Source organism: Rousettus aegyptiacus, unplaced genomic scaffold (assembly GCF_014176215.1).
Source record: "Rousettus aegyptiacus isolate mRouAeg1 unplaced genomic scaffold, mRouAeg1.p scaffold_m13_p_13, whole genome shotgun sequence".
Lineage (NCBI taxonomy): Eukaryota > Metazoa > Chordata > Mammalia > Chiroptera > Pteropodidae > Rousettus > Rousettus aegyptiacus.
The window spans coordinates 45,028,899-45,056,504 of NW_023416288.1; the positions used below are offsets into that span (position 1 = coordinate 45,028,899).

Consider the following 27,606-nt stretch of genomic DNA (forward strand, 5'->3'; position numbering starts at 1 on the left):
CCGGACCGCGGGACGGGGACGCCGCGGGCGAATCTTGGAAACAGCGTCGATCCTGCGTGGTGGTTTGGTCTGAACAGACACAGCCCAGAGGCGTTGGCCCGTCAGGCACGGTCCACGGCACCTCGCATGGCCCTCGCCGGAGCCCTACCGGACGAGTCCCATTATTGTCCCTGTCTTACAGAGGGGACGCTGGAGGCCCGCCGAGGCCGGCTGGTCTGACCAGCTACCGAAAGCAAGGCGCGGGGACGAACCGCAGGCGCTCGTGACACCCAGGTCCCTGCTCCCGGCCGGCCACCGACGACGCAAGGCTGGGTCGGAGCCGAAGCACTTTCGCGCTTCTCTGCAGAGCGTGTTTATCTGGGACTTTCAAAGTATGATCTCGGTGTCTTCAAAGAGCCCTTTTGGGTAGATAAAGAGACTGTATTTGAACTAAACTTAACTGTGTTGGCGTTAAGGGTTTTCACAGGCGTTTGTTCCTCTAACGGGCTGCATGGGGGCCCCTGGGCTGTCCGCAGCCGCCGCTGGTCATGAATCCCCTCTCTGTTACAGGGCCGGGGGCCGACTTTCTGCACAGCTTGTCTTCTCCTGGGGGGCCGGGCCCACGGTGGAGCCCTTCCTGCCCACACACGTGCTCAGGGAGGTGGGGGGCCGCCGACCGCGGGCCAGATGGCCATCGTCTCAGGTGAAGGGCTCCGGGTGGCCGACACCTGGCAGGTGCCTGGCCTGCTTCCGAGGACCAGGCCGTGGACTCAGTGTCTCAGAGACACGCGAAAGCACCGCCCCTCCTTGGGGGACTGTGTGGCCTGGCCCGGGGTCTTCGCCCGCTCGCTTTGGCTCCGTCTTGTTTCTCCTCAGCTGCTCCGGACTCCCGTCCCCTGAAGCCCCGTGGCGGCTTCGCACCCACGCGCCGCGGCCGCGACTGGCTGTCTCCTCCCCATCTCGTTTCTCTCTCAGGTCCCTGGGGGAGAGAAGATCCAGAGACCGGAAAAACGTCCTGAGCGCGTGTGGGGGGGGAGGGGGAGCGGCCCCTGCACCTGCCGTTAATTCCCGGGTCGCGGATCCAGCAGGCCGCGTGGGATTCTTCTTCCCACGTCGGAGGAGGAGGCGAGCTTGGACCCGCACCACGGACCCCGCGCCCTCCAGACCAGGCCCCCCAGCACCCGGGAGGCGGAGCTCACTGCAGCCTAGCTGTCCCCATCTGCCTCAGTTTCCCGTCATGCCAGGGCGTGCACCCTGCCCAAGGCCACCCGCACATGCTCAGTTCACATCTGCCGTCCCAGCCTCAGTCCCGTTTTTGGAAATGCACCCGCACCCTTTTAGAAACTCTTCGCCCAGACAGCTTCCCGTCGCCTGCGGGTCTGTGGACGCCGCGCCAGCCCCGGCCCCCGATCCGCTGCCATGTGCTCCCTGACGCGAGCTATCGGTTCATTTGAAACAAGGAAGGAGGGGGCGGGGGGTACAAGAGACGCGGCTCCGGCTCACGTTGTTTCTGAAGGCGCTGCGGTCAAGGCGATGTTCTTCCTCCCTCGTTAGGCGGCGGTGGACGTGGGTGGGCGGGACGTTGATTAAATACACGGGAACAAAACCTGGGCGGCAGGGGAACTTGAAGCCGGAATCTGCTCCCGCCCTCACGGCCGCCGAGACAAGCGCGCAGGGGACGATGGCCAGGTCACGGCCAGAAAGGGAACTCCGCCCACAGCCCGCCGCCGGCAGCCCCGACGCCAAGCAGCACCCACCGCCACCGTCACCCCGAGTGGCCGGGCAGCCCCGACGCCAAGCAGCACCCACCGCCACCGTCACCCCGAGTGGCCGGGCCTGGCTGAGTGGCTGAAGGCGCCTCTAGTTTGTGAGGGCCAAGCAGGGAAAGCCGCAGAAGGCGGCTCCGTGGACCCCGTCGGGAGCGTGGCACGGCCACTGGGGGTGACAGGAAGCCGGCAGGAGGGTATCCACTCCGAGGCCGCTCGGAGCCGGACCGGGCACCCAGCTGGCCAGCGCGGCTTGTGCCCGAATTGTGACGCGATGGCCATGACAGGTGTGCACAACCTGTCAGAGCAACGGCGTTACATTTTCTCTGATTGGAGCTATTGAAATATAATTCCATGCCTGCCAACTCTAATGAAAAGTGGGGTCTGCCATTTCTGCATCTTCTTTTAGTTCTTGTTTCTCAGTAATTCGGTTCTGCTGGGCTTAATGAAACTACGGACCTGCAACGGATCAACAAGCAGAACACAGCGGAACTGTTTGCTGTTCCCCTGCGGAGGATCGGAGAGTCACGGCCCTGTGCTGCCCCGCCCCCTCGGCAAGGACAGGGGGCGATGGGGGTGGTCCGCAGGTGCAACGAACAGTTTTCAGAAATGGATGCAACTCAATATGTTAATAAATAAGTAAGAGAAACGCACATCGAGTGAGAGAATTCATGTTGAGTGGCTCGGGACACCCGAGATCGGCGTGATGTTGAGGGGTTCATGTCCCTGCTCCCAGTCTGTGGTGGGGTGCGGGCCCTGGTGCCGCAGGCGTTCTCGCCACGAACGCGGAAATGTCAGGCTGTCTGTGCTCTCAGAGGCTGGAGTGTTAGTCACCGTACAACTTAGACTAAGAGCTGTTTGGAGAGCGTGTACCGTCAGTGAATTGCAGTCAATAACTCATTAAACAAGTAAACGTGGCGGGAAGTCAGAGAGAGCGAAGGCGTCAGCGTGCGGCCGGCACGTGAGGCCGTTCGTGATTCGGAGCCAAGGGGAGCCGGCCCCTTGTCACGTGCCAGAACCTGATGCCTCCCCGAGGACCTCGGAGCGCTCCCCCGGGACGCGCCCCATCCAAGGGCCAGCTTGGCAAGTGCCCGCGTCCGGGGCCAGCCCTGGAGAGTCCCGCCCGCGCACCTGCCGGCCTGCACGGCAGCTTCATTCAGCCCCTGTCCAGTTCCAGGATGTGCTTCCTTGTCACGCCTGCCACCAACAAAACACTGACAAGAGTCGTAACGACGGTTGGCATCGCCGGGAGAAAGTCTGCCAAGAGCCGCAAGCGTCTAAGTGGCCTGCTCGCCGCGCGGGCGGCCGGCCCGCGCCCAGGTGCCTTCCTGCTCTCGGCCACACCTGCTTCAGCCGTGAAGAAGACGGCGCTCACGGCCCCGAACCAAGGTTCTCGGTCTCTCATCCACCACGGCACACGCGGCTGACGCCGCCGACTGCGGGACACACTCCCTAGGGCGGCACGAAGCCGCCGCCTCCACCGCAGGGCTGCGAGGAGCCACGCGGGCCCTCGCGCCGCTCGGGGACCGACGCGCATTCTGGCCCTTCACGCTCACGACCCTTCGTGAGGCGGGCATTGCTGTGTTTGTTTTACAGGTGAGGAAATTGAGGGTGAAGGGTGAAAGGTCAGACCCAAGGTCACACAGCCCCAGTCTGTGAGTCGAAGTCGGTCCCCGACTGCCCGACTGAGACTTCCCGCCCCCGGCCTCTCGCCTCTGACGGCCGTGAGCCGACCCCAGTGGTTCCCGGCGACGCGCTTTGGCCGTGGTGGCAGAAGAAAACCAGGGCCTGTCCCCTGGGGGTCTGAGCCAGCTCAGCCACACACAGGGCCGCCCTATCATTCTGAGTCGCCTTCCTGCGGGAGCGCTGAGTGATTCATCACCGGCCATGGTGACTGAGGCGTCTTCCCAACACGTCTGTCCTCCTGAATGGTGCATCCTGGCGGAAGCCACTGCGGGGCAGGGAGGTTGGGGGCACGGAGCCCACACAGAGTCCAGCAGTGGGGTGACTGACACTTGTCTCCCTCAACAGGCGTGACCAGAGGGGAGGGTCCTGGAGTTTCTGCTGAGCCGCAGGCAGACGAGCTGCGGGCTCCTCCTTCCAACTCGCACTCAGTGTGTTTCCCACTCCGTTTTCATGTCCTCCTGGGCGCCCCAAGCTGCACAGATCTGCTCCCGCGGGCTCGTCCTGTTTCTCAGGTTCTCCAAAGTTTTTAGGGACCTCGCGCCTGTGGAATAGAGCCTACACCCCCGTCACTAAAGTCAAGGCCATTGCAGGCGGCTTTTCGCCCGTCAGTCACACCGACTCACCACTGTCACCAGGGCCACCGGCGTCCTCAGCAGCGGAGCACCGTCCCACCACCCCTTAGCGCTGGGCACGCTCCCCAGGCCTCGCGGGCTCCCAGCAACGGCCTCCGTCCCCATGCAAACCCCTCTTTTCTGTGAACTTATCTTGGTTCCCAGTGAACCGAAGGTCAGAGTCAAGGCCCAGAGTCTTAAAAAGTGTCAGGCCCAAAGGACCCAGGAAAAGGGGGCACTGTCCCTCGAGGGGCAGAACAGAGGCAGCCCCCGAGAGGCTGGCTCCGTGGGCACGAGGGGCCTGTCTAAGCCGTTGCAGGATGCGGGCGCGAGGGGCGGCGGGTGGGCAGGACGAGTCTGCCGACCGCCGCCTCCTCCAAACTTCGCGAGTCCCCGCTTCTCCCAACCGAATCTTCTGCAACACTCAGCAAACGCTTCCCGAGAATACAATGGTGAGTGCCAGAGAACCACGGAAACGAGGCGGCGCGACCTCCATCCTCACGGCGCTTTGGGAGGGGCAAGAGGGAGCCGGCTTCCACCTGTCGTGGGGAGGGGCCCGGGAGAGGCCGGCCGGGGGGCTGCCTGCTCCTGCTGCTTTCAGGATTCTCTCCTCGCCGTTAGCCTCTGGCAGCTTGCTTGGGATGTGTCTCGGTGTGGGCCCCTCTGGCTTCGTCTTGTTTGGGACTCTGCCAGGTGAGGGACGTTTTCTGTCCTTAATTCTTCAAACAGACTTTCGATCCTCGCTCTTGTCTCCTTCTCCCGTGATGCAAATGTTCGTGCACCTGATGCTGCGCCCGAGGCCCCCTGAACGCTCCTCATTTGGGGGGGGGGGCTCCTTTCTCTCGCTGCTGTTCCGATCAGGCGCTTCCTGCGTTTCAGCCTCTGAATCGCCGACTCGATCCCCCGATTCATCTAATCTGCGACCGATTCCTCCGGGGTCTTCTTCATTCTCGACGGCCGCTTTTTTATGTTTCCTATGTCCGTTTTTACGTTTTTTATATCTATTTCTATGTGTTCTAGCTTTTTGTTAACTTTCTCTCTGAGTCCATCCACGCCTCGCCTAAGTTCGCTGAGCACCCTTATCACCAGTGTTTAGGACTCTGCGTCTGGTAGATTGCTCGTCTCCATTTTTTTTTCCCCCCTGGAGCTTTGTTCTGTTTTTTCCTGTAGGTCGTGTTTCTTTGTCTCCACACTTTGACTGCCCCGTGTTTGTTTCTGTGTATTAGGTAGAGCTACTACGTCTCCCGGCCTTAACAGAGTGAGCGGCCTTATGTAGCGGGCCACCTGAGCCGGGCGCTCCAGGCGTGTCCCTTGCGTGGGTCGTGTGTGCCCTCCTGTTGTAGCTGGGCCTTGACGGCTGTTTGCACATCAGTGCGAGGGGCTGGCTCGGGCCGACTGGTCGTGCGGACTGGCGGTGACCGCGGTGGCGGAGCTGCTGGCGGGGGCCGACCCTGTGGCAGGACTCGCTTTAGCGGGATGCTCAGCTGCGGTCTGCACCCTGCCCAGGGCCGCCTGGTGTGCGGGAGCGAGGATCAGCAGATGGCCGCCCCCTGTGCTGGGTGTGAGGCACCTCGAGGGGCCGGGCTGTGACCCGAGGCCGGCGGCCAGTGGTGCCGGGCTGGGGACTGCTCAGAGAGAGGCACAAGGCACCCAAGATGCTGCTATTTGGGGTTTGTGAACCTTCGAGAGATTTTAGGGAACTTCGAAGCATGACAGACAGGCCGCTTGAGAGGAAAGGCTACCGGAAGTGCTCGGCTGGCCCCGGAAGTGCTCGGCTGGGCCCGGAAGTGCTCGGCTGGGCCCGGAAGTGCTCGGCTGGGCCCGGAAGTGCTCGGCTGGCCCCGGAAGTGCTCGGCTGGGCCCGGAAGTGCTCGGCTGGCCCCGGAAGTGCTCGGCGGAGCCCGGAAGTGCTCGGCGGGGCCCGGAAGTGCTCAGCGGGGCCCGGAAGTGGCGAGGGACGGCTCCCGGGGACCACCGGGCAGAAGGGGCAGCATTGGCCAGGCCGGTGGGGACAATGTTCGGCGGCACCCGCGTCTGCACACGGACCGGGGAGGGCTCGGCGGGGGACGGCGGCCTCTGCCCGCACTTCCGTCTGGGAGGAAGCTGCCCCCAGCCCTCGCCCTGACGCCGGACAGCTCAGTCCCTCCCTGTGTGTCCCTGGCGCCCTCAGCAGCTGTCCCCGTGCTGGAGCTCGGCGAGCCCGTCAGCGGTGAGTCCACGCGCGGCCCCCGAAGCGGCAGCTCCGCGTCCCCCCGGCCACAGTCCCACTGGGTTTCACAGGCAGAGCTTGTGGGGACGTCTCTTCCCGGCACTGGAGCCCCATGTGGGGCTGGGACCCCTCGCTCCTTTGGGGACCCCCGTAGCCAAGACGTCCCTCCCGGTTCTCAACCGCCACACGCAGGTGTGGGACCAGCCCCTCCCACCAGTCTCGAGGTGGCCTCTTCTGTGGCCCCAGCGGTAGGACTTCTGTCCAGCTAGACTTCAGGAGACCCCCAGTGATCGTTCTATAGTTTCGTTCTCACTTAGATGCGGTCGTAGACGGGGTGAGCCCAGCGTCTGCTCCGCCGTCTCGACCGGAATCTCCTCTCTTTTCTTTTAATTTGTGTTTAACCATTGCTTGCCTACGTTTTTTTTTTTTTTTTTTAATTCTTTTTCTGACTAGGAACGCTCCGAAGCCTCTCCCATTCCTTAAAGAAAACCGAACCCGTCTTTTGCCCCCGGTTCCCCCTCCCTCCCTTCCCCTCATGCGGGCGGGAGGTGCCGCCTTGAAGCTCTGCCCACAGTGTGCATGGCCCTGTTCACTGCCACGGAGGTGGCCTGTCCCACCCGCCACTCCCGGTGCCTGAAAGCGTCAGCCCCTGGAGCATCTGCTCAGTGAACCCAGGAATGAGCGTGCACGGGCCGTGGCCTCTTTCTCCGAACTTCCCCTCTTGGCTTTCCTAATATTATCCCTGTCTGGGTTTTCTCCTGCTGTTGCCTCTCTGCCCCTTCGCCGCTCTGGGCAGGGAGCTGTCCAGCACAGTGGGCGGGAGCAGGCACTCAGACTCACATCTCAGCTCCGGAGCGAGCGTCTCTGCAGAAACAATGCACCAAGTCACGGAACTGCGATGCGGCGGGATCTTCCCTGGGGGAGGGGGGGAATAATAATAATAACCCCTGTCACCCTAGACTGGATAAGAAAATGAAGTGATGGCAGAAAGTGCTTAGTGCAGAGCCAAACACTGTGGTGTCCGAATAAGGGGTGGTGACGGTGACGGCGACGGCGACGGTGACGGTGATGGTGACGGTGACGGTGACGGTGATGGTGACGGTGACGGTGACGACTGCGACGCTGTCCCTCGATGATCTCGTGCAACCCCCGTGTTTCGGCCGCACCTGTGGTTTGATGGCCCCGAAAGCGGGTCTTACCCCCGCGTTGATGCGGACCCCGCCGCCTCCTACCGAGCGGCCCCAGCCCCTCAGTTCTGCTTAAGTGTGTCCCAACTCCGTCTAACAACGAGGCTGCTTCTTCCTCGGGGGTCTCGCTTCTGTGACATGGGCAGAAACTCGAAGCCATTAACAAGTGCCCTGAAGGCTGCCGGGCCCTCCCCATGATTCTTCCCCACTCAGGAGGTCTGGGGGGCGGGGCAGACTCCCCAGCGGCCGGCCAGCTTGGGGCCAGGAGGCAAGGAGCAGGGAGGGAGTTGGGACGTGCCCGTGCGCCCTGCCTGGGTCACCCAGCCTTCTCTTTGAGACGCTCAGCTCGTCAGCATTAGCTGCTGGTCAGGATGACGCCTTTCCACCTGCTCACGGGCCCACGACGGGCAGACGCACCTTCCAGCAGTGAGGAGACCTCACGGAGGCCTGCAGTCTGGAGTCGGGCTCTCAGACGGCACAATGACCTGGAATAACGACGAACTGGGCGCCTCGAATAAGCTCTAGGAGATGGAACCTGAGGTCACCTGTGCGAGTCTCGAGGTCACTGTTGTGTGGGCTAAATCGTGAGCCCCTAAATTCATATGTTGAAGAGCTAACCCCCAGGCCCTCAGAGTGTGACTGGCTTTATAAATGGAAACCTTGAAGACGCAATTAAGGGGAAACGAGGCTTTCGGAGTGGGCGCCGACGCGGCCCAGCCGGTGTCCTCGTGGGGGGAAGAGGCGGGGCCCCAGACGCGCATGGGGACGACCGCGTGAGGGCACGGTGGCCGCGCCGCGCGGGCAGTCGCCGCTCGCGGACCTGCTGCCCCTGCCCGCGAGGCGGATTCGGGCAGGACACTGTTCTAACACGCGCCTGGGCAGCCCCGCCCAGGGCTGAGGGCAGCGGGAAGTGGCCGGACCGCCCCGTCTCCTGCGGTCACTGTGACATCGACGAGGGGTTCGGTTCGCATCCTCCTCTTCTCCTTCGGCAGGTCGCACACGCACGCACACGCACGCACACACCCTGCCTTCGGGAAGACGACGTACTGCCCGCTGGCCCTGGACGGACCTGCCCACGGGACCCACCTGTGTCCCCACCACGTCTGTTTGCCGAGCGAACTTCCGCCCCTCCGGGAATTCCCTGATTGCCACAGTGACCAGCCCACGCGCTCCCCAGCCCCGCCGGCCCTCGGCCGGTCCCAGAGTCCGCATGGGCTCCAGGGGGGCGTGAGCGCCGGCCAGTGGCCCGGCCCCCACCGGCCGCGACGCCGCGGCTGCCGTGAGGCCCCGCCGTCCCCCGTCGCAGGACGCAGGCGGGGGGCTGCCTCGTGTTGACTGTCTCCCGCGTGTTTATTGACTGAAACATTGGAGCTGTTGCTTCTCACATTTGTAATTTTAGATCGCAGATGCCTAGCATGTTTAATCATACAGCAAAACTCACATTTAATGAGAAAAATGTCAAGTATATTGTTACCCACCATAAAAGCTGTGAAAAATATCTCTGCCATCTGCAACGTGCCTTCTGCTGCTGCCTCTAAGAATTTTCCTGTAACAATGTGAAGCTAACAGCGGGGCAAACGTTTAAAAACGGAACCTTGCCGAACCTCCTCCTAGCTCCGCGAACCAGAAGCAAGCGCGGGCCACCCCCGAGGGCCGTCGGCGGGCCTCGCCGCGCCTCACCGGGCCTCCGCGGCGGCCCGCGCCCTGCACCTCTGGGCCCCTGTGTCTGCAACCAGGACGTTCCTGCCCGCACCCTTCCTCAGCTTCGGAGCGGGTCGTGTCAGCCACCACCTTCCTCCCTGCCACTGCCGGCCAGGAGGCTCTGGGACCCGGCTCCAGGCTCCCCGCCCGGGGTCCCCTCCGGCACGGTCGCCAGCTGAACGCGCCGTCCTCTCCACTCCCCGCTGTCTGTGACGGCCACGTCTGCACACGTGTGGCGAGCCCCACGCACCCCGAAACATCCGCCTCGCACGTCCCCGCCCCGCGGCTCCTGCGGGCAGCGTTGCTCAGTCCTCGCTTTGCGTGCACAAGCGATGGATGCCGCCCCCCCGGGGGGACTTACCGCACAGGAGCCCGGCGCGTCGTGACGGCCACCTCCCCGCCCCGCGCTGAGTTCTTCCGTCGCGTGGACAGTGTTTCATCCACGGGCCGTGATGGGGCAGCGGCTGTCCTTCCAATGGCCTTGGACGATGATGGCGTCTCCGTGTGTGTGGGGGGGGGTGCGGGAGTGGAGGCGCCTCTCGCGCAGGGGCCTCGCCGTGGTGTGGGCTGCATTTGCGTCTAGGCTCCCTCTGCCTTGGCTCTTCCTCCTGCCGAAAGGAACGACAGCCGCGTCCACTGCCGGGCAGAGAGCGGCTGAAAGCGATAAAACGGCTCCTTTTAGACGGTGAGTTCACTTGTTCTTAAGTCATCCTTGGCCGCAAACTGCAGGCTCATTATGTGAGGGAGACGTGGTGTCTCCGAGAAGCCTCACGCATAGAGGTTTATAATTTGCCTCGACGGATGACTGAGGTCTCGAGGTTCCGGTGCGTATTTGAGAGTGGCTCGGGTCGGGACGTGAGGGTGAATGGAGCCGCCTCGTGCTCACTGGAGCTGGTTCGTGGCAATCACGGAGCAACACCTGTTCTTGGCAAAGGTGCTTACTGCTCGCTTGGTGTTGGAGGGAAAAGGCCCAGGCCTCCCCACCGGACGGGCCCCTGCCCCCGAGCGGGTGGTCTCTGCCCTGGGCACCTGAGCCCCCAGAGTTCCTCATGCCCCCTCTCCCCCCCTGAGTCTCAGTCAAGACACTTAGTTGCAAAAGATAAACTCACCTTACATGACTTTTGGCAAATGTAACTTTTGGTGGACTATGGGAGTATCTCAGCAAACCCAAAGAACAAGCACATGAGCAGGCTTCAGTGCAGAATTGGGCAGAGGAGAGAGGGCAGGACGTGAGGTTCAGGCCGTCTGTCCCACCCTCAGCCCAGCACCAGACGGGCGGCCAAACAGCGCCAGCCCTGAGGTCGTCAGATGACAGACCTCTCTTCAGAGACCCACCAGCCCCTCAGCCTAGTTCTGATCCCCCAGCACAATCAGTGTCCCGCAGGAATCGACTCTGGCCCAGGACAGTGTACAACAATGAGAGGGTCAGTCTATGAAGAAGACATAACAAACATGAACACGTAGAAATCTGATCAAAAGGCTCACAGACGCATGAAGCCAAGACCGAAGGAATTGCAGGGAGAAACAGGCAATTGAACGAGGGTGGCTGGAGACTTCAGCGGCCCACTTTCCACAACAGAAGGTTAACAGGGAAACAGACTTGAGCCGCATGGAAAAGCAACCAGACCACACAGACGGCTACCAGATGCTCCACCCACCAGCCGAACCACGCAACGGCCGAATCACACAACGGCCGAATCACGCATTCTTCTCAAGTGCCAGGGAGCATGCCCCAGACCAGGCCATGCATTAGGCCATAAAATGAATCTGAATAAAATGAAAAGGATTGAAATCATACAAAGTACATTCTCTGATGAATATAAAATGCAATTAGAGATGGAAATTTGAGAATTTCATCGATATAGGGAAGATAAACAACACAGTCCTAAATAACTAATGGGTTGAAAAAAAGAAGTCACAAGGAAAATTAGGAAATACTTTTGGAGGAAAGAAAATGAAAATACAACACATCAAAACTTACGCAATTAAGGCAGTGTTTACAGGGAAATTTATAGTTGTATGCGCCCGTATTAAAAAGAGGAAAGATCTCAAATCATAACCAAACCCTTCAGCTTAAGAGAAGGAAAAATGAAGAGCAACCTAAACCCAAAACAAGCACAAGAAAGGAAATCATGAAGATTAGAGCAGAAATAAATGAAATGGAAAAAAAATCAATGAGACCAAAAGTTGCTTCTCTGGAAAGATCACCAAAACTGACAAACTTCTGAGTGGGCCGACCAAGAGAAAAGAAAAAGAAGACTTAAATTTTTAAAAACAGGAATGAAAAAGGGACTATTGCTACTGACTTTGCAGAAATAAGGATGATTATAAGAAAATGCTTTGGCCAATCGAATGCCAACAAATTAGACATCCTAGATAAAATGGACAAATTCCCAGAAAAACACAAACTACCAAACTGACTTAAGAAGAAATAGAAAACCCAATAGACCTATAACAAGCAGACGGTTTGAATTAATGCTCAGAAACTTCCCACAGAAAAGGTCCAGACCATATGGATTCTCTGGTGAATTCTACCAAACATTTAAAGAAGAATTAACACTAATCCCTCGCAAGCCCTTATGAAAAAAAAGAGGAGGAGAGAACACATCCCGATTCGGTCTGTGAGACAAATATTACCCTAATACCAAACTAGAGGCAGAGATCTCAAAATACGTAAAACAAACAAAAACTTTTAAAACTAAAAAAAAAAATTTTTTTAAAGTCTCAAAAGACATAAATAGACATTTCTCCAAAGAAGACATACACACCAACAAAAATCACATGAGAAGGTTCTCAACATCATTCCTCACTTGGGAAATACAGATCCAAACCACAGTGAGAATCCACTCCACACCCATTAGACCAGCCTCTGTTAAAAGAAAGAGAGAGAGAGAGAGAGAGAGAGAGAGAGAGAGAGAGAGAGAGAGAGAGAAAGAAAGAGAGAAAGGAAGGAGGGAGGGAGGGAGGGAGGGAAGGCAGGCAGGCAGGCAGGCAGGCAGGAAGGCAACGACCAGCGTCCGCCGGGACGTGGAGGAACCCGCAAGCCCACGCGCCTCGCGGGGAGGGGCGTGGACAGCGCGGCTCCTTTGGAAACCAGGGTGGCTGCTCCTTCAGCCGCGACACAGAGTTTCCGCGTGACTCAGCCATCCGCCCTTAGGTACCTCCCCGAGAGAAATGGAAAACTTAACGTCCACACAAAACCCTGCACATGACTGTTCGGAGCAGCATGATCCCTAACGGCCCCGAACGGAAAAACCCCAAGCGCCCACAGAGTGCTGAGTGACTCAGCGCGCCGGAGGACGTCCGCGCCCCGGGCTGGTCTCCGGTCACAGAAGGAATGAGGTGTTGATCCGTGCCACGACACAGAAGAACTTCGAAAGCGACGTGCTGAACGGGAAGAGGCCGAGCGCACGCCACGCGCTGTGCAAGGCCCCCGCCGAAGTGCCGAGGCCCCGGGCGCGCAAGGCCCCCGCCGAAGTGCCGGGGCCCCGGGCGCGCCAGAGCCGGGAGGTGAGCGAGCGCCTGCCGCGCCGGCGGGGGACGGAGTGGGTGGGCACGGGTTTCTTTCCAGGGAGTCGAAAATGCTACGGCACTGGACAGTGGGGAGGGGTGCGCACCTTTGCAAACATACTCTAGAAAGCGCCGGATCGCACACTCTGGAACGGCGAATTTTAAGGTATGCGAATTATATCTCGATAAAGCGCATGTGAAAGAAACGGGCCGGGGGCAGAGGGACGAGCGGGGCGGTGCGGGGCTGCTGGGCCGGGCGCGCCCTCCGTCGCGATTTCCGGGTCGGCGTTGTTCCCCCTCTTTACCGAGCGCCGGTCTCCGGCGCCTCTCACTGCCGGGGCGCGGGGGCCGTGCTGGGACCGCGCTCTCTGCCCCTCGAAGCGGGAAGCGGCCGTGCGACTTGCTTCGGTGAACGAAGTGGAAGTGACATGTGCCGCTTTCTTCGGAAGCTTCGGAAGCTCGCGTGGGATTGGCCCGTCCCTTTCACCGCTGCGGTGACAGGCAGCGTGTGCTGAACTGAAGCCGAGGCCGGCCTGGTCCCCTGACTCTCTACGACCCGCAAAGTTCCGGGCATGGTAGGCGCGTAGCGCGAGCAGAGAACTCACTTCCGTCGCGTTAAGCCGTCCAGCTCAGAGACTGTTGGTTGCCGCGTAACAAGTTAGCCTATCCTGACCGATGCAGACTCTGTAACGCACATTTTTTCCCTTGCTTGAGTGTTTTCATATTTATTATTTTTAAAAATCACATAACGTTTCAAAGAGTTAAAGTTCACTGTTTCTTTTAACAGACTCAGTCGCAGAATATTTGGATTGTTTCTCGTCTTTATTAAACGATCGCACCGCAGTCAGTATTTTTATCTCACAGCCCTGTCTGTCTTCTTTGGATTAGTTCTTCACGCTATACCTTCGAGTGAGGTTACAGGATGAAAACGTTCATGGTTTTATAGATGCCGACTTGTCTAACCTTTCATCCTGTTAGCTGTAATACATAATAAATACAACTATTCTATCATATCTTTAAAAGTGTTAGGTCATATTACTGTTTTAAATTATTAAAGAGATATGTCGATACTTAGTGTAAAGATTCATTAAGATTTTCCTCTTTTTAAACAAACTCAGTATACTAAATATATATTTACATATGGCATAAACTAGGCAAATTATTGGAAGAGTTCTTCTCCAGTGCATTTGTGGTTTGATTTGACTGTATAAGCATGCCGATCATGTCCAGGGAGAGGATGAGAATTGCGTTCGGTGTCAATCAAAGCCACTGGGGTATAAATTTTGTGGAGGGAGGAGTTGGCAGAGGCGGTTCTCACACTTGGCACTTCATGTAAACACGTAAGCGGCTCCGAGCGCAAAGGGAGTGTGTGCGTGTGTCACGCGGCGGAGACGCAGACAGTCGGCAGAGTGTCAGGCAGAGCTGGGTGGAAGGCTTAGGTCATGCAGGCTCCCTGTCCCTCTGGGGTGGCTCTGTCCCCTGCTGCACTGGCCTCTTCTGCAGACAGCTTCCCCCGCGAGGCGGGCAGATGGGGTGCAGGGAAAGAGAGCTCCGGAGCAAGGAACCTAACCCAGGACAGGCAAGGCACGACCGGTGAGCTTGGAGAGGGGGGCAGGTGTAGGCCAGCCGGGGTGGCCAGAGGGCGTGCCGACCGGGGCTCTCTCTGAGACCGGGCCTGCCTGCCAAGGGGAGGCCTTGAACCCCGACTGCTAGCGAAGCGGCGACGCGAAAGCCGCAGCCCTTCAAGAGGAATGGGGGCAGGGTCTTTCCTCCCTCTGCTTACAGACAAGACAGACGCACCCTTTGAGCGATCCGTTTTTGGGGACTCCCTCAGCCAACCATCTTCTGCTTAGGTGGCCAGGCGAGGGGCCTGCAGAAGCCGGCAGGTAGAGGCGGAGGAGCCTGGGGCAGCGCAAGCATGGAGCAGCTCACACAGCCCGCCCTCCCGGGCGGTCCCCTCCAAGGCACCAATCTCTCTCCTCTGACTTGTGCCCGAGGACTTCTTACTTCCCGCCCCTGGCCCAGGGTCTGATGCTGCGATTGCTGGAGACTGTTCACTGTATGTGGCTGAGAATGAGCTGGTTGAACTGGGGGTCAGGTCACCCAGAGTTTTATCCGCAGGTTCTAAAGTATTGCCTAAGAATATTTTACACGCCAAATCAAATGTAAGTGCAAAATAGTGTCTTCCAAATCAATGGATTGTGTGGTTTTCAAATATATTTAAATTTAAAAAAATTTGGAGCAGCACCTTCAAATTACTAGAATACCTTCTGTAGAATTCCACATCTAGTGAAAAATACCGTTCAAAAAAGAAGGCAAAAGAAAGTTCCAGGCATGAAACGTCTTTCTGAGCCCTCGTCACCAGCAGAGTCACAGTACAGAAAGTGTCCCTTCCTTCGGCAGCAGGAAAATGACACGGAGTGGCGGTTTGTGTCTACCGAAAGGCAGGAAAGGCGTCAGAAATGAATCTGTGGGTAAATACACAAGTTTTTTTTCTCCTGGTTTTTAAAACCTCTTTAAAAGATAATCATTTGACTAAGCACGGGTACGGATGCCTTATGGGGCGCATAAGCTCTGGCGGAGTCACCGCCCAGCGTGAGGACAGGCGGAGGCCCGGAGGGCCAGCCCGAGACTGCATGCTGCTGGGCTGCACTCCGCGTAGCCCGCCTCTTCCTCTTGGGGGAGACTGTGCACTGGGTTTGGGGAACTGGCCTGAAGCCCTGGTTCCAGTGCAGCTTCGAGAGCCTACGGGAGCGACCAGCGACGTTTCTGAAGCTCCGTTTTTTCTTCTATAAATTGGGGACAGCAATGTTTCGACACTGCTACTCAACATGTGGCCCATCAAGCATTTTAGAGGATCAGAACCTCGGGTCCTACCCCAGAGCTCCTGGAGCAGAACTTTCATTCCAGCAAGCTGCTCTTGGGACTCACATGACACCCTTCTCATGGGACACAGTGGGAACTAAGGTGCTGAGACCCGACGCACAGGGGACCAACGCCAGCACTGCCTGACCACGAGCCCCAGCACGCGTCACGCCGCTGCGTCCGCGGTGCCCGCTGCGTCCACGGTGCCCGCGGCATCCGCGGTCTCGAGGCCTTGGGCATGGGTCCTGTGCTGACAGCCAGCACGACTTCGGGACTGGCTGATGGCGGTGGAGCGACATTTGGGCTGTGCCAATGGCCTCGCCGGTGAGGGGGAAGCCCCTGTGTCCCGCGGTTGCTGGGGAGGAAGTGTTGGCGGTGACTGGCGTGGTGTGAGGGAGGGGCTCGCCCCCCGACCCTCCCCCTGTCTCACCAGGTCCCCGGCGTGAGGTGCAAGCCTTGGGGTGCTTGGCTGTTCGGGGGGCTCCTTTGCGCCCATCTTACTGTGACCCTGTGGAGAGCAACCCTGTGAATTTACGGGGGTTTCTTTCTCCTCACTACCGCGAGTGCTTACGTGGGGGGACAGGGCTCCCTGGCGGGGGGCCAGGGCAAGGCCGCCCCTTGTATGGGGGGCAGAACGGGAGGGAACGTTGAGCTCGTCCGCACGGGGGCCGGGCCGGCAGTGAGGCCTGCCGGCCGCAGGCGGGCGTGTGGCTGGCCGGCTTCTTCCCGAAGCGCCAGAGGACAGCCCTGGACTGCAGGGGGTGCTGCTGCCTTTCTCATTCTGGGAGGACGAGAGAGGCCCCTGGTCACCTGAGGGTTGGGCCCAGGGCCAAAGGCTGGGCGTTTCCAAGAACGTGAGGGGCCCGGTGTGGGGGTGCTGGTGTCGGGGCCCTGGCAGCCGCACGCCCCATGGGGCACGGACAGGCCAACGGGCTCCGGGCGCTCGCCGGAAGCTGGCTCTTTGGGCTGGAGTTTTACGTGTACTGTGCTCTCTCTCCGGCTGGCAGCTGGGGTCCCCCTGTTGTCCCAGGTCCCTGTGCAGGAGCCCGACTCCTGGTTTGGGGCAGGGACCAAAACTCTGGTTTTCACAGATGTCGCAGGTCGGTTTTTGTGATCAGGCCACAAAACAAAACCTACGGCTCCTTTAAAGTCCAGACGCGCCTCCCGTTGGAGGCGCGCTGGATGAGATCCTTGGACCCTGCTGTCCGCAGTCTGGGGTGGGGCCCAGTTCCCCAGTGATACTGACCCTTTGGAGCAGTCTCACTGCAAAAACGACCAACTCAGGCAGCATGTGACAGCTTATAAAGCCTTTCCCCCCCCTCTCTCTCCCTGGATCCAGGCAGCTAACAAGCTGCTCAATTAAAACTGGTTGGATCTACAATGGGGACCGTGTAAACAACATGCCCCAGAGTGACCGGCTGGGACCCAGGCAGTGGTGTTGCTTTTCTCACAGATGACAACAAAGCACTTGTTCCCTAAAAGTACGTGTGATGCGTGATGTTGCTAAGTCCGGAGCTGGGCTTAGCCCACCTTCCTTTGGCTGTGAAGGGTAGGCTCACTCAAGGCGACCTTGGGGAAAGGGGGTGGCCTGTGCTGCTGGCTGCGAGGCTTTCAGGGAGCCAACAGACCCTCACCAGCGAGCGCCCGCTTCCCCTCTCCCGTCTCAGTCTTTCGGGGGGGCACACTCTACCCCGCAGCAAAGCCGCTCCTCTCTCCGTCATTCGATCTCCACTCTTCACTCACGTGTGAGCTCTTCACACTGTTTCGCCTGCCACCTCCCTGCACACGAGGTCGGCCTCTCCGTATTTCCCAAACAGATGCGATAGGGCAAGAATTGGAGGGATGGGATGCTGTGCCATGTCAGGAGATGGCATCTGGCACCCACGAGCCTCCGATTGGCTCCCGTGGGTCACGTGTCTGCCCTGAATCCAACTAGCTTCGGCGTCACAAGCATCGGAGCCCCAGCTGGTGTGTGGTAAGATTTTCAGTAAAATGAGTTAGCACGACGCTGAAATAAGAAAAACGTTGCGAGATTTCAAGGACATCTAGGTGTGGCTACTCCCCACGTGTTTCCGCCATGTCGTTTTCCATTTGCAACTGTGCCCCGTGCCGTGTCCGCAGCGCCTGGCAGAGCAAAGGCTCACAGGGACCGTCCCAGGTGGACGGACGGTGAGGAGCCGAAGTCACAGCTCAGATCCCGGGCCGAGTGCCCCTGACACATGGAGCTGCCGCCTCGGGGCCCGAAAGAGTCGCCCTGTGCATCCCATGCTCCAACACGGATGCAGGTGAGGTTTGGGGAAGGACCACGCGCTGCAAAGCCGCGGAATCTGTGCCGGCGAAGGCGCTGGGCGCGTTGGGGAAGCGGAGGCGTCTGCAGCAAAGGCCTCCACGTGCGCGCCAGCGTCGTCACCGCGCGTGCGCCAGCCGTCAGCACGTGCGCCAGCGTTGTCATCGCGCATGCGCCAGCCGTTGTCAGCACGTGCACCAGTGTCGTCACCGCGCATGCGCCAGCCGTCATCAGCACACGTGCGCCAGCCGTCAGCACGTGCGCCAGCTGTCCCGTCGTCACCGCGCATGCGCCAGCCGGTGTCGGCACGCGCGCCAGCGTCGTCACCGTGCCCCGCCGCGAGCTGCAGAGCTCGACCCCCCCCCCCCCCGGGGGCCCTGGGACGCGGCCCCGTGTGTCCTGCACATCCGCCATCTCTGAGTTAATCGGCGAATCGATACCGGGACAACGCGGGCATGTGGGTCCCGCTCCCCGCCAGACACTGGGGACGTCGGTGTGAGGGGCGATGGGGCCTTGCGGGGGCCCAGAGCTGTGTCGGGGGACATTAAGTAACAGCTCCCTGATAACAGTACAAACTTGGGGGGGTGCAAAAGCTGGGGCGTCAGGTGCATCAGAGTGTCCAGAGTGAGAACTGGCTCTGTCTCTAAGCCCATGGTCCCCCAAGGTTAGGCCGGGCTGGAAGAACGTGGCGGCTCACACACCCCAAGTGCCTGACTTGGTCGGCCTGGGAGGGGCCCTGAATCTGCATTTCTAGCACATTTGCGAAAGGCGTGGGCGGGTCTGGGGACCGCCCTTGAGAAAGGCCACTCTGCTCAGTGTAGCCAGCAGGTGACTCTGCGTCTGACCAGTGTCCCAGTGACTGGGCAGGGCCGCCACCACTGACCACAGGAAAGTCTGGGACCCCGAGGCGTGATGGCAGCCGCACGCTGGCACGCTGAGCCTGAGGTGTGTGCGGGCTGCAGGCCACCGTGTCCGGTGGACGCTGAGCTGCGGCCACGTGCTGACGGGCAGAGGGCAGCGAGCCCCCGGCGGGGGGTGCTGGAGGTGGGCGCTGAGCGCACTGCTGGCTGAGGACAGGACAGAGGCCGGGAACGCAGACACACCGGCGCTCGCCTCCTCCCAGGCCCCTCTGTACCCCTGCTCTTCTACTCACCCCAACACACCCCGCACCTCACACCGACAGTGCGCCCCGAGCTTCGGCTCACTCGCTGTGGGTGTATCAGGCACCCACATTCTCAAGTTCTCTTTACGGGGGTCCCCAGCTCGCAGCCTGGGCAGCCTTGTCTGGCCCTGTGGACATCCCCTGCCGCCCCCCACCACCACCCCCCGAGGCTCGCCAGGTCCCCCGCCCGCCCCAGTGCCCATTCTTGAACCGTGGGGTCTCAGACAGCCTGCTGGCAACAGAAATGGAAAGTGCGGGGTGACCGGCCGGTCAGAGCTGAAGCGGCCACAGCATCCCCAAGAACGCCAGTCGCTGGGGCGGAGGACAAGGGTGGACAGGTCCCAGGAACAGCACGGGACTGGAGGAGCCTGAGGTCGAGAGCAGCCTCTGCCCCCGGCAACAGTCCACTGCCGCCAGCGCCTCCGCCTCCTGCTGCAGGCCCGGGCCCAGGGACAGCCCTTGGTCCTGGGTGCCTCGAGTCGAGCTTGTCTTTCCCAAGCAGTGTTCTAACGAGACGTGTAAAGGATAGTGTAAGGCAGCTCCCCCAGAAGGACATGGAAAGGGCTCGAGTGGCCCCCGAGCCCGTGGAGCAGTGGCCAGGGGGCCGAGGCTACACCCAGCTGGGACGGGGTCTCCCGGCTCACGGGTATGGAACCCTGCCCATCGCTCTCACTGGGAAAAGGCAAAAGGTTATCCACGTGGCTGACATTTTAAGTATTTTTAGCTCTTCCTGTAAACTTGCAAACATAAGGAAAACGTAAATGGAACAAGAGCTGCTCCCCCACAGGCCCGCAGGACCGGAGGAGAGGTGGTCGCACACGCTTGCTCGCGCGCACTCTCTCTCTCTCTCCCTCACTCTCTCTTTCTCTCGCTCTTGCTCTCTCTCTCGCTTTGGCTTCTCTCCACCGAGTCACGCACTTCCCCAGCATCCGCCCCCGAGCTGGGCAGGTGTCACCAGGCCTGTGAGAGGCCCCTCAGGGTCGGCAGGATTAGGGGCCCAGCTCGAAGCTCACCTTGCACATGTCAACAGGGCGGGACAGGGGATGGGCCGTGCCGCCCCGAGCCCGAGGTCAAGGACCGCAGCCCTTGGACCCTGCCATCCGACTTGCCGGGCTGCTGTTCCGAGCCTCGTTCTCCCCGCGGGGAGGGGCGGTGAGGCCGTGCCGGGGGCGCGGGTGGAGGCGGCATCCTCCTGGCGGGAGGAGCGTGAAGGACGTGGACCCGGGGCTGTGACCATCCCCAGCACGTGCGGCAGCCCCACGTGGGGTGCCGCCGAGCATGTGTGCATGTGTTCACGCGCCCAATCCTCAATGCCGCCTGCGGCACCGTGCCATGGCTCCCCCTGGTCCGGCGGGGCAGGGCAGAGTCGGCGGGGCTGTGAGCAAGACGGCTCGCAGGTGCTGACCACAGGAGACCGGCCGCCTCGGCGCGTGCCCTGACCGGCCTCTCGCTGGGCACGCTGGACCTGCTGTCTGGCCAGACGCATCCCGCCGCAGGCGACCCTGCACCACGTCTGAAGACATGGAGGCCGCGTGTGGTTGGTGACCTGCCCGAGGCCCCAGGGCGAGTGAGGGGTGCGCCAGATTGAAACCCTAAATCCGTGCCCCACGGCATGACAGAGCTCGCGCATGTTCCTGGCAGAACTGCCACTCTGCACGTGGCTAGAGTGGACACATTGTCCCCGAAGACCCTGACGCAGGTGGCTGGCAGCAGCCAGGACACAGACTCAGCTCGAGCAGGGCCGGGGCGGTGGCCTTCGCTACTAGCGAGGGCGTCTGGCACCCCGCGCCAGAGAGATTCTGCAGTTCGGGTGCCAGGGCCGTGTGTGGGCGACCTCGCTCCCAGACAGTTCTGAAGAGCAAGGCGTCACCGCGCACGTCTGTCTCAAAGACAACGCGAGCAGAATGTACCGGAATGCCGGGCACACCTTCCGGAAGCACCAGGCCTGCCGCAGGCTGGAGGGAGAGGTGGCAGCTCCAAGCCCCAGGCCGGGGCCGATGTCCTTTCCAGCCCCAGTTGGCATCTGCGGGGTCCCCGTTGCCCCTCCCAGGCCGGTGGGGACCTTCCCTCTTAGGAGAGCAGACAGCGCGTGACCACAGAGCTGCAGCTCGTTCGCGAGTGTCTGCAGCGACTCGTGCCGACAACGGGGAGATGGCCGCCTCCGGCAGGTGTTTTCCGGGAGCCATCGTGGTGAGCAGCCGTGCTGGTGGTGATGCTCGAAGCTGCCAGGGACGCGACGGCGGCCAAGCGAACGGCGAGGACAGGCGCCAGCTCGCGGGGTCCCGGCGGGCACGGTGGACGCGTTGTTCGGGGACTCAGAGCGGCCCCCGAACCACGAGCGGCGGGTGCTCCGAGAACAGGCTCCGCGCTGTGTCACCTCCTGCCCCCCTCAAACGCCCTGCGGAAGCGGGGCCTCATCGGTGCGCGTCCTGAGGGGCCTCCCGGAGGTGCTGGGGACACGCGCCCTGCGGAGACCCGAGCCCCAGATCAGGCGCTGGAGCGTCCGGCTCTCCTGTACGTCAGGCTTGACCTCCTGGGGCGCTGTCTGCTGGAGCGGAGCCCAGGCTCGTCCTCGCCCAGGCTCTGGGTACCACCCTGGACGTCTGTCCTTGACTGCACCTTGCAGCCACCTTCATTCACTTGCTCTAGGACAGGTGTTCAAATGCCACCTGGAGTCTCCTCAGCGCAAGGGCCACTGCCATGCCAGTCTCCTTCCTCTGGGGGACGTCCTGGACGCACTGCCTGGCCACGTCTGCCCTGACCCGGCCCTGGCCTCGGCGGGGCTGGCTCTTCCCGCAGCCTGTTTCTGGATCTGCCCGTCCCGTGGTCGCCTCTGGGTCGTGGGGGGCCAGCGTGTCTAAGCTAGAATCCTGGTCAAGGGGACAGGCGGAGACGTGGGTCACAGGTGGAAGCCCTCACTCGAATGACTAGAAGCTCGAACACCTCCCTCCAAGTGGGTCCACAGACACGCACAAGACCCTAAATAAACGACAGCCCTGGCCCTCGGGCGAGTTCTCGTCGCTGGCCCCACGTTAAATGGCTGGTTACATGGGGAGCAGGAAACTGGCGAGAAATGGCGGGGGGGATGGCTGGGAATGGTGGAAGAAGACGGGACTTTGTCAGGCGACGTGGCTTCGCTTATGGGTTGTTGACTCGTTGTCACCTTGAGAAGTCACGTAGCTTCTGTGTCGGCTTCCTTGACAATAAGATTGAGACAATATTTACCTCGAAATTTATTGCGAGGATTAACTGAACTATGTCAGGTGTGCGTCACCCGTCACCTGCCTGTGGTGTGACAGGTGCCTAAGAAACAGAGTTTGCTTTAAGGATGAAAGAAACGAGAAGATAACACTAATAGGAGGAGAAGAGAAAAGAGAGAGAATAGTAAGTTTCCCCCGGGAAGAGCTGCCAAACACAGTCACTCAAACCTTTAAACGGCACGATTCTACGTAACGGTGACCGTGGGCACACGCACGTCTGAGTGCACGAGACAGTCTCACGCAGTCACGGAACGCGGTCCTCCTCCGTGCCGCGGAGACACTCATGAAGGCGACGTGGGGCCCGGAAGGGACGCCCGGCTCGCGGGGTCGCTCTGCACCTGGACGCGGTCCTCTTCGCCGCCAGTGCCGGTCACAGACCCCTCATCGAGCACGTCTCCGGGATTAGCCGTTCCGTTTTCTGTGTGTCCTCACCCCACTTGCAGGCGGATTAATCCTCTGAAAGAATGTATGCTGACTAACCGAAGTGGCTTCAGTTTTTAACGACTTAAACATTAACTTCAAGACGTTGCCTAAACCCCTCACGCGCCGCGGACCTGCGCAGGGGCTCTGAGGCTCCGGCCACCCCCGTGGCCGGGCATTGGGCTCCCAGCCCACAGGGCCTGCCCGGGGCGGAGCAGCCCGGCGTCAGCCTGTGAGCAGCGAGGCCCCCTCAGCTGCGCGGCCCCAGGGGACCCCAGCCTGCCCCGTGCCAATGGGGGGGACCCGTGGTGACAGATGTGCTGGTTCCTCACGAGACGCTGTAACTGATTCTGTGTAAAAGATTCAGACTTTCATCCTTTTCTAAAAATGTTAAGCACAGTACAGGCCACCCCCCAAAGGCCAACAAGAAATGCGTCGTCCGCAACCAAGTCCTGAGTGCAGGCTGCCGGAGACGCCCCGCCCCGTGTGTCCACAGCAGGGGCCCCTCCTCCCCCAGCGCCCCAGCCCTCTCCCTCTGTGCCAAGCGCCTCCAGCCCCAGCCACGGCCCTCGAGTGCCTGTGTCCGATGCTTCGAATCTCTTCCCTCCACGGTCCCCACCAGCGGACGTCTCCAGCTGGTCTCCTGACTCCACACTAAAGGCAGATGGCGCTTTTTGTAACACAACTGGGGTCCGTCACCCCGCAAATCACTCAGCAGACAGACGGTCATCCCTACGCAAAGGAAGCCCTGCCTCACCTCCCGTCACCTACAGAAACCAGCTCACGGTGGATTTAGATCTAAATGGAGGAGCTCAACACTACAAAACCTCCGGGAGGAAACAGACAGGAGCCTCAGTGCCGACCGCGTTAGTGCCGCCGCCGGGATACAGGGAGCGGACCAGGAAACGCGTCGGCCGATCGTTTTTAACCTGCAAAATCAGAAACCTCTGCTCTTTGCAAGACACTGCTAAAACATATTTTAAAAGTCTGGGAGAACATATTTGCCAAATACATCGGCTGAAGCTCCCGAATCAAGAACATATAACGAACTCTCAGAACTCGATGATAAGGAGACAAAGGGTGTATGTACTAAAGGGGGGCGGGGCAAAGACTCCTGCTGGGGGGGCGGCGGCAGGTGCGGGGGCGGGAGAGCGCCCGCGGCCCGTCAAGGCAGCCCGGGACGCCCTCGCTCGCCGCTCGCCGGTAGGATGGCTGATAGGAAAGGGACGGCGGGTTCCACGGGGGCAGCAGACAGAGCCGCCGGGTCGCCCCGGCCTCCGCGGGCCGGCGGCGCCCACGGAGCGGCGGCTTCGGGATGGTTTGGCCCCTTCCCTCAAGACGTCTCATCCGGCCCTGCGATCTCGCCGCGCGTTGTTCACCCAAGATGAATGAAAACGCAGTAAAACCTGGGTAGCAGTTTTACCCGCGATTGTCCCCAACCGAGACTTGCCCAAATTTCCATCGGCCAGCGGACGGAGGGGCACGCCGAGCCGCGGGACAGCCGTCCGCTCTGCAAAGGGGCCGGTGGGTTCCCGGGCGGCGGGGGTGCGTCTCACACGCAAGCCGCAAGCCGGGCAGCGCGGCCAGGCGCGAAAGGTCCCCTGCCGTGCGAGTCCATTCACAGGACCGGCTTGAAGAGGCGACGCTCTGGGGCCTGGGGACGGAGAGCGACGGCGGGTAGGGCCGTGTCTGCGGGGAGCCGGGCCGGCGGGGCTGCGAGGCGGCAGGAGCCGGCGGGGCCGCAGCCGCCCGGCGGTCCGTTCGCCCCGTCGGCAAATCCAGCCCGGACGGATCAGACTTGAGGAGAAACATCCTTGGGTGAGCCCGTTTCAGCTGTAGTCATTTTGATTCAAGCTATCTCAGGAAAAGGAGAGTTTATATTAAGACATCCTGAGGAGAGCGGGTTTCCATGGAAACCTGAAAGCCGCGTTGCAGTGGCCCAGGCCCAGGCAGTCGGGCCGGGGGTGTCTGGGGGGCGCTTCCCTTCCCACGTGCAGCCCAGCTCAGCCGTCCTCGCCCGGTCTCCGCGGCCCAGATCCCAGGTGCAGGCGTCAGCGCCCGCCCAGCCTCGGAAGGGGCATGCCCGCAGCAGATCGGGTCCTATGTGGGGACCGAGGAGAGGTGGGGCCGCGGGGGGGGGGGGGACTGTGGGCGGTCCCACCGGGGAGGGGGACACATTGCGTTCACCTGCCCCACGACAAGGGACAGAGCTCGCACCCTCCTGTCACCTTCGCGACAGGTAGATACGCCAGAGTGTGACGAGTACGTCCCTCTGACCTCTCCAGCCTGCCCCGTGTCCTCCGGCCCCCGCCCCCGCATTCTGGGGCGGATGCAACTACTTGGTACACAATTTCTTGGCTTCGCTGAGGCCACGCCTCTTCCTCAACCTGGCAGGGTTTTGCTTCCGTTCCCTGGGGGGCACTTAGTGTCTTGGATGCTCCAGGACTCTGCTGGGCATGGCACCCTTGGGAACCAAATGCCGCCAGGTGCCTGCCTCTGTTCTCCGGGGTACCTTTAGAGGATTCGAAGGATCGCCATTTGGAATACCGGGGCACGTGGGTCATGGCAGAGTCTGTTAAAAACGCAGATGGAGGCTGCGAGGTAGCGCTGGAGCGCGGGGCGGGCCCAGGGGTCTGCAGGGTGGACAGGCGCCTCTGGGGTCCCGAGGCAGGTGTTGAGATTGTAGCGTGACTGCCGGTCAGTCCCTGCCCTGTGCTGAGGGAGCGGTGGGGCAGGCCGTCCTTGTGCCTTTACCGCTGGTTTCCGGCTCTGCCTGCAGGGGGCCCTCGCAGCCCCCTCCCCTGCTCGGCTGGGCCGTGCAACCGGCCTCTGCCCATGTGAGCGGAAGCGGCGGCCACTTCTGGCCAGAGCATTGCACCGTCGAGGCGCTGTTCACCCTGTTTTCTTTTCCTTTGCTGAGGACGCTGGCAACGTTGGGGACACTTCCGGGCCCCAGAGGGTCTTGTCCCTCTGCTCTTCTAAGTTCATTTGCATGAGGCTACTTCCCAGTGAGGACTTTCTTCACTGGGTGCCCGCTTGGTGCCAGGCCCTCCCCTGCTATGATGACACCAGTGAGCACCCTGCAGTGACCCTGGTCACACGCCCGCGTCGACCGTGGAGGCAGGCATCGCCTGTCATGAGAGTCCGTCGGATTCTCTCCTTTCAGCTGGAGGACCCTTCTTGCACGTGTGGATAACTGAGTTTCTCACCGTCACAAAATCAGTCCCCTGTCCGGACACCTGACTGCAGCCAGTGCCTTTCCCTCCACAAAGGGCTTGGCCGCAAAGCCGGGCGCCCTGCCCCTGGCCGGCTGGGATCTCCAGGCTCACTCAGGCGCGGCGCGCGCTCCTCCACCCTGCCTGCCGTCTGCGGGCAGTGGCCGTTTGGAATCTGTGGCAGGGGAAAGCGCTAAGGTGCATTCTGCCCACAGGACCCACAGGACCCACAGGACCGGCATGGCCACTGGCCAGGGGACAGCTGCAGCGCCTGCGGCCACAACAAGGGAGACCAGTTCATGAACTCGGAGGGCAGAGTGGTCCCGAATGGGCCTGCCCGGAGCGGAGAGGTGTGTGGGGCACGAGTGCCTGTCCGAGCGCGGGGTGGGGGTCAGCGGGAAACCCCCCGGGGACCTTTACTGTGATCCCTCCGCAGGGAATACTAATGCTTGAAAACCCGTATGTTTTGAGACAGGTAAAGGTGACGCCTGAGCCTGGCAGCAGCGGAGTCCGGACCTGGATGAGACGCCCGCACCCGACCGATGCACGCTTGCGAAGGAGGCACTCCGGAGGGCGTGTAGGGCAGCATCCCTGCTCGGGGAAGGGAACGGAGGCATGCGGGGCAGGGGCCACCCTGCGTGAAACCGCAGACGGCGATTCGGAAAACAACGATTTCTCTGCACGCAGCGGCTTTGCAAACGCGTACAAGAGCCCCGGCCGGCCGGCTTTCTGGCTGTGCGGGCACTCGCTGCTGACTGCGGGCTTCCGCGGCGCCGCGAGGGTCCAGCTTTGCACTCCGAGAGGGCGGCCGAAGGACAGCTCTCTGTCCTTTCCTGTCCTCCCCAGCCCTGTCTGCAGCAGGAGTCCTCTGTCCCGTTCCTCCGACAATCAAAGATGCTTTGCATCATTCTCTCTAGAGCTTCGTGTGGTTTTCCGAGCTTGGACCCATGGACAGACATTTTCAGGAGGCCTGTTTTAGGTACAGGTGAGGATGACCTCTCCTGGATATATGTCCCCCCAAAGTTGTGAAAAGCGGGGGCTATAAAAAGTGCCTGGAAAGGGCCTGGGTGCCGCCCTTGCTCTGCACGTACCAGCTACTTGACCTTCGACAGGTTATTTGACCTCTAGGAGATCCAGTGTCCCGGCCTGCATAGTGGACATCACCCAGTGACAACCTTGGAGGGCCAGGGTGGGGGCTGAGTGAGATGGGTGAATGTTTAACACAAATGCATGCTCAGTAAGGGTGAGTTATTGTAGCTACTTTTATAACCTAAAGACCCGAGAAAAGATATAATTATTGTTACCTGTTTGTGTTATAATTTTAACTCAGGAGAGACATTAAAACCATTTTAATGACAAAAGTTTCCATTAACTGCCCTGCTGGTTACTAAGTTACAGATATAACCTCATGTAACGGTGAGGTTAGGATATCACTCTCAGGTGGGCTCGTGAGCCCATTTCAGAGAGAGAGACACGGAGGCTGGGTGGTGCTAAGACCCTGCGGAGGGCCTCCCCGCCGCTCACGCGCAGCTGGGTAAACTGAGGCTCAGGGCGGCCAGGCCCCAGACCTGGCTGGCTGTGCGCACACCCTGCAAACCTAGGCGCCCCCGTTCCGGGCGGGCGCCGCCGCGGCTGCCCCGCGCGGTCCTCCGCGGGTGGCGGGGCTGCACAGTTAACACGGAGTTTCAAAGAATTCGCTTGCAGATCGCCTTTCGGGATAGGTCCGATGCGTCTTCCTCCGGCGCCCG

General features: G+C 60.8%; 1 protein-coding gene across 1 annotated transcript; it reads left to right on the top strand.

Moving 5' to 3' along the window:
- The first annotated feature begins 5,751 nt into the window (after window positions 1-5,751).
- On the top strand, window positions 5,752-27,175 carry LOC118610672. The gene is made up of 4 exons (XM_036230215.1): window positions 5,752-6,043; window positions 6,178-6,251; window positions 26,074-26,208; window positions 26,334-27,175. Exons 1-4 carry the CDS (start codon window positions 5,752-5,754, stop codon window positions 26,835-26,837), a joined length of 1,005 nt encoding a protein of 334 aa, XP_036086108.1. The 3' UTR covers window positions 26,838-27,175.
- Window positions 27,176-27,606: the final 431 nt, after the last annotated feature.